This window comes from Rutidosis leptorrhynchoides, chromosome 1, assembly GCF_046630445.1.
Source record: "Rutidosis leptorrhynchoides isolate AG116_Rl617_1_P2 chromosome 1, CSIRO_AGI_Rlap_v1, whole genome shotgun sequence".
Lineage (NCBI taxonomy): Eukaryota > Viridiplantae > Streptophyta > Magnoliopsida > Asterales > Asteraceae > Rutidosis > Rutidosis leptorrhynchoides.
This window is the reverse complement of record NC_092333.1, coordinates 617,236,610-617,241,661: the sequence shown is the minus strand read 5'-3', so window position 1 is coordinate 617,241,661 and position 5,052 is coordinate 617,236,610. Positions and strand designations below refer to the sequence as shown.

The following is a 5,052-nucleotide window of genomic DNA, read 5'->3' as shown; positions in this document are numbered from 1 at the left end:
CTCCCTTAAAGGAGGCAGGCCATTAACCGCTGGACCACATGATAACTTCTTGGAGATGTGAAGTATTAACTTCATATAAATTATAAACCCTAATTTTTGGGAAGTGAAGAGATATTTGAAGAAGGTAAAGAAATGGCACATTTGCTGAGGTTTAATATATTGTCGTACTAAATTACATCTATAAATGCCAATTGATCAACAATGTAACAAAGATGAAAGTTTCAATATGCAAGAGCATGTGTTGATTCCTTCTGTTACAAACTTTGAAATCATTGGTCTTTTAAAGTTTATATTACTTGTAAAGTTGTATTTTATGTCAACTAATTCTGTGATGCTCTATTGACATTTAGCATGGCTATCAGGTTGTAAGTCGAAGCAGGGAGAAGTACTTAATCTGTATTGTGAACTTGTTATCTACTGATCGTATGTGCGGTTGCGCATACATATTTGCGCAAGTCTAACATGTGCAGTAATGGCGTGCACACCAGATTTCAAGAAGACACTTAAGAAAAGGCGCACTATTCTAATTTCAGGAACACTATTATAAATAGAAGTGTCATAAGCTAATGGGGTTAGCTGCTATCATATGTGATAACTGATATTGTACTAAAGGTACTACATACTCTCTTAAGAAGATGAATGTATGAATGCACGATCATATGGATCTTCATGTTTGAGACGTGCTAACTATTCATTTGAAGATGAGTATCTTAATGATGATTAGAGGGTCGTTCAAACATAACAACAACCCCCAATCTCTTTTATTAGCACTTGAATCTATTTTTAATCTATATGGTTTGAAATAGGTTCAATCATCCACAATGGGCAACGTTCCAGCACCATTTTCTGATATTGGGAATCGAGCAAAAGGTAAGTCTCATTCATCATGTTGTATGCTTAACCAAATGACCTTAGTGTACACATGATTTGTTCTAGATAAGCTACAAGAACTCTAGATAAGCTAGAATCAAATCTTTATGTTTAAATAGAATAGAATATAGAATATAGAATATATCATCAAAAAATTGTAGTATATCACCATCATCAACTAAGGTATATGATACAACTTCGAAGGTTTCAAATTTTGAGTAACGTTGAAATACTTCAACGTCCGAATCCACTTCTCTTGAGTCTTCAGCCGGTGTACCGCTATTGTATCTGGCCAAAGCTCATGTGTACATCTTGTAGGTGGCTCGGGATAATCATACATAGACCACTTAGCATTATGCCTATTTTTCGCACGCCGTCCCTCTTTAAGCCACTCTCCAAAAATCTTATCTTCGGGCCCCACAAAATGTTTTTTCGGAATATCTGAATCTTTAATCCACTCGACTATATCCCACGATACCAAATATCCCATTCCAGACATGTAATGCACAAACGGATCCATACTAGGACATGGGACTACGTACCCAAAGTATAAGTCTTCTCTTGGTAATGGCCTTAGTGTATCTACCAACTTAGGTAGCCGAAAATAAGTGTCATCGTCACCTTTTATAACGTAATGGTAAGGCGGGTTGACCGAGTCAAACTCATCTTTCAGCATATCGGGTAAGCTTGAGAAGTAGGTGTAAGTCTTGCCTTTATCCATATTCTCTTGACAATTCAATACAATGATATCGTTGTGTAGCATTATTTCAAGTGCTATTAAAACCCTCTGCTCTTCTTTTGTTAGATTGCAGAAGACAAACTTTAAGACGATTTTTGCTCGAACCACTGACTGGGTCCCATAAATGAGGCGGAGAAAGTTTCGACGTTCATAGTTGTCTGCCTTTGTTGGTATTCCGAGGAGGATTCGTATTTCATCTTCTGATGATGAGTTTGTTGAAGAAGGTGAGGAGATGGCACATTTGCCTAGGTTTGATAGACTTTCAAATCGAAATTCGTTAACATATGATGAAGTGATCAAGAATGCGACCAATACGAAAGATGCAAGTATGATTTTTTTCTCCTTTGTAACATTTTTCATATTGAAGAAGTTAGATTTTTGAAATAAGGTATGAGAGATCTGTTATATAGTTTTGTTATTGCAGCATGAGTTAAAGGAGGTTTTGGCAGATTGGCATAAAAAAGAATGCAGGGGTGGTGGTTCTTAGCCTAATTTATATTCCACAGTAAAAGTATGAATGTACCATTTTGCCCTTGGAATTTATAGTTACGCAGCCTAAGGTGACCACTTGGTCAAATTCTTTTTGGTAAATTTCTACTTCTGGCACATCATATGTATTAGTAATACTTTCGCTTGGATAAGGGCTAAAAAGTAAACTCACAATGGTTAAACAGCGAGTGAATTAGGCATATCTACATGAACATGTGCTGACTGCTTCAGTTACAAGTTATTGACTTTTTGATCAGATGTTTCATATTTTTCTATGATCCAAGATCTTGTATTGCGCATGCAACATGTATCCCTCAAGGCTAGATCAAAAGAATGATGCAGCATTTATATGTTGTCCCATCTTGCAGACAAGATCAATCCTGTATGGGCAGTTATGGATTTAAAGGTTAATCTATGATATCCTGTAGTTTACTTTATGTTTTAGTAAGTTACATTCGGATGAGTGAATTTGAACTGCTGTTACATCAAGATAAAAGTTGCTAATCATTAAAAGTATGCTGTATACGTAAAGCAATTGGTTAGAAGATGGAGTAGAATATCTTATCTACTTATTCATTAATGGACTAGAAAGTTGCTGGATAATTTGGGATACAACTCATACAAGTATGAAGAACAAGAGTGAGTGATCGTACGTATTCCGGACACGGAAGGCACACGAATGCACTTAAGATGTGAACGGTTCAACAAAAGTTGCTCTCTGTCAACAATGACTATCGGATCCAAATAAGACTCAAATCCGAGTTGGTTGCTTTGCTCTGATTCTAGAGAGAGAAGCACTTCATTAAAAAGAGAAAGTATATAGTCTCTGAAAGATTTCGAGTGTCCCTATGATAGGCCAAAGCGTCCTATTTATAGGCGAAGATCAAAGCTAGATCTCCATATAACACGCTTCACACATGATTCGTCAATTAACCCCCGCGACTCGGTCAATCCCTAAATGCTTGGAGGCTCGGAGCATGGGGGCTCACATGGCATCTTAGATGTATGACGCACACTGCCACATCATACGGGGCATATACACTGAACGATGCTCAAGGGCTTACGTGCACGCTAGACATATTATAACATGGTCACGGCCTGCTAGCTTTTAATCACGTTTACAGTGAATGGATTTTATCCCCTAAACGGCTTGTTTCATGGAATCTTATACGCTGAACGGATGACGTATCATTAGTGAGCATAAACAGCTCCTCGTCAATATGAATTCTTTTCATGGACGAAATTTACATTTGAAACACAAAATTACAAGTTAAAATTAGTAATACTACATAAAATCTTGAGCAAAAGTAGTGAATGGTGTGTTTATTTACCTTTTAATTTAATGATTCAGTGTTTAATACTGAACCATTCAGCATTGAAAACGTTTGTTTCTGACCTCTGATTAACATAAGGTGCCGAATGATTCAGCATTCAGTTGAACCATTCAGAGTTGAAACGCTCTCTTAACCATTAAACACATAAATTTTATGTTTTATCCTTCTCAAATCATATCCAGAACACTTAACAAACATTTATATTGAACTTTTTTAATCATTAACACGTTAATAAGGCAATTTTACCCAATTAATATATCTATTCAAAATTTTTAATCAAACAACTTATTTTCATTTAGAACCAAATTTATTCAGATACTTTTAATTATTCAGATTATGAACCATCCAATGCTAATTCATTCAGTTTTATCAAACGCAGTTTACGTGACAACAAAAGGCCTTTAATCAAGCGGTATTGAGGAGCCCATCTGACCTAAAACTTAGTAATTTTAAGCAAAAACACGCTAAAATTGCACAAACAAGTATAAAAAGTAGCTAAAAATAGCACGAAATTGGCTTTAAGTTAAACTAGGGACATTGTTGTTATTTTTTCAACAAGGATGACAAGGGCTTTAATTTGATACGTGGAGTTGGGTCACTTTATATTTACCGTGAGACTAATACTATTTGGGTGTGGGGTTTCATTCACGGATGGTAATACATAGAGTGATACTGTATTATATCTATATTCATTTAATTTTTAAATACATATTTATATTCATATCCATTTAAATTTAATTCATCCATCTATATGGATGATATCCGTTATATTAAGCGGGTTAATGAATATTTGTTGAATGTTAAGGTTTTCTAAAGATTTTCATATTATGAAATTAAATGATCAAAGTATTTAAGTATCTAGAACGAGACCAAAATAATATTAAAAGTCAAAGTTGGAAGAGAAAATGTCTCAAAAGTCAAAAAAAGACAATCATGGTTGGTCCCGAGAATTTAAGTATCTAGAACGAGGCGAAAAAATAGCCCTTAGGCGGACGAATAAAATAAGATATTTAAAAAAATGTTTGTAGACCCTAACGAATAATATAAGCAGTTTTAAAAAAAGGCTTTTTGGGTCTTGCTAGAATTCTAGTGGACTTTGATTTTTTCGTCTATTGACAGCTGTCGCTTCACCAGAAAACGCCATTCGATGACCGTATCTACCTGGATAGTTCAAACCGTGGTCATAGTAACCAGGAACTTGCTGTGCAGGATTCGAAATGCTTGTTTTTTCGAGCTGATCTTGCAATTCTCGAGACCCATCGGCTTCAACCCAGGCGTCTTCTTCAAAGATTTCGGGTCGGAGAAATACTGCGTCAGAAATCGAGGAGGTTAAGCGTGGGACCCACACTTTTTCTCGGGCTTTTGATTGTTGTTTTTGGGTCTCTTGTGTTTCGTCTTTGCTACTTCAGTTGTGTTTCTCCAGTTCTAATATTTCTCAAACTTCGATTATGTCTATAAATATAAAAAAGGATTGGGCACTTGAAATTTTATACATCAGCAGTCGATCACCATGTTCCTCCTTCGAACCTCTTCGAAGACAATAAATTTGGAACGGAAGGAGATCATAATGTTGAACTATGAATTCCCCGTGAATATTATTAATAATACTAAACCCTATTT

General features: G+C 35.6%; 1 protein-coding gene across 1 annotated transcript; it reads right to left on the bottom strand.

The window, feature by feature from the left end:
- Positions 1-1,011: 1,011 nt before the first annotated feature.
- LOC139848222 (beta-1,3-galactosyltransferase pvg3-like) lies at positions 1,012-1,969 on the bottom strand. Its single transcript, XM_071837954.1, has one exon. The coding sequence runs from the start codon at positions 1,967-1,969 to the stop codon at positions 1,049-1,051; it is 921 nt and encodes a 306-aa protein (XP_071694055.1). The 3' UTR covers positions 1,012-1,048.
- Between the last annotated feature and the right edge of the window lie 3,083 nt (positions 1,970-5,052).

Coding starts and splice junctions, on each gene's coding strand:
- LOC139848222 (XM_071837954.1), bottom strand. CDS start 1,969: ATGAAAAATGTTACAAAGGAGAAAAAAATCATACTTGCATCTTTCGTA.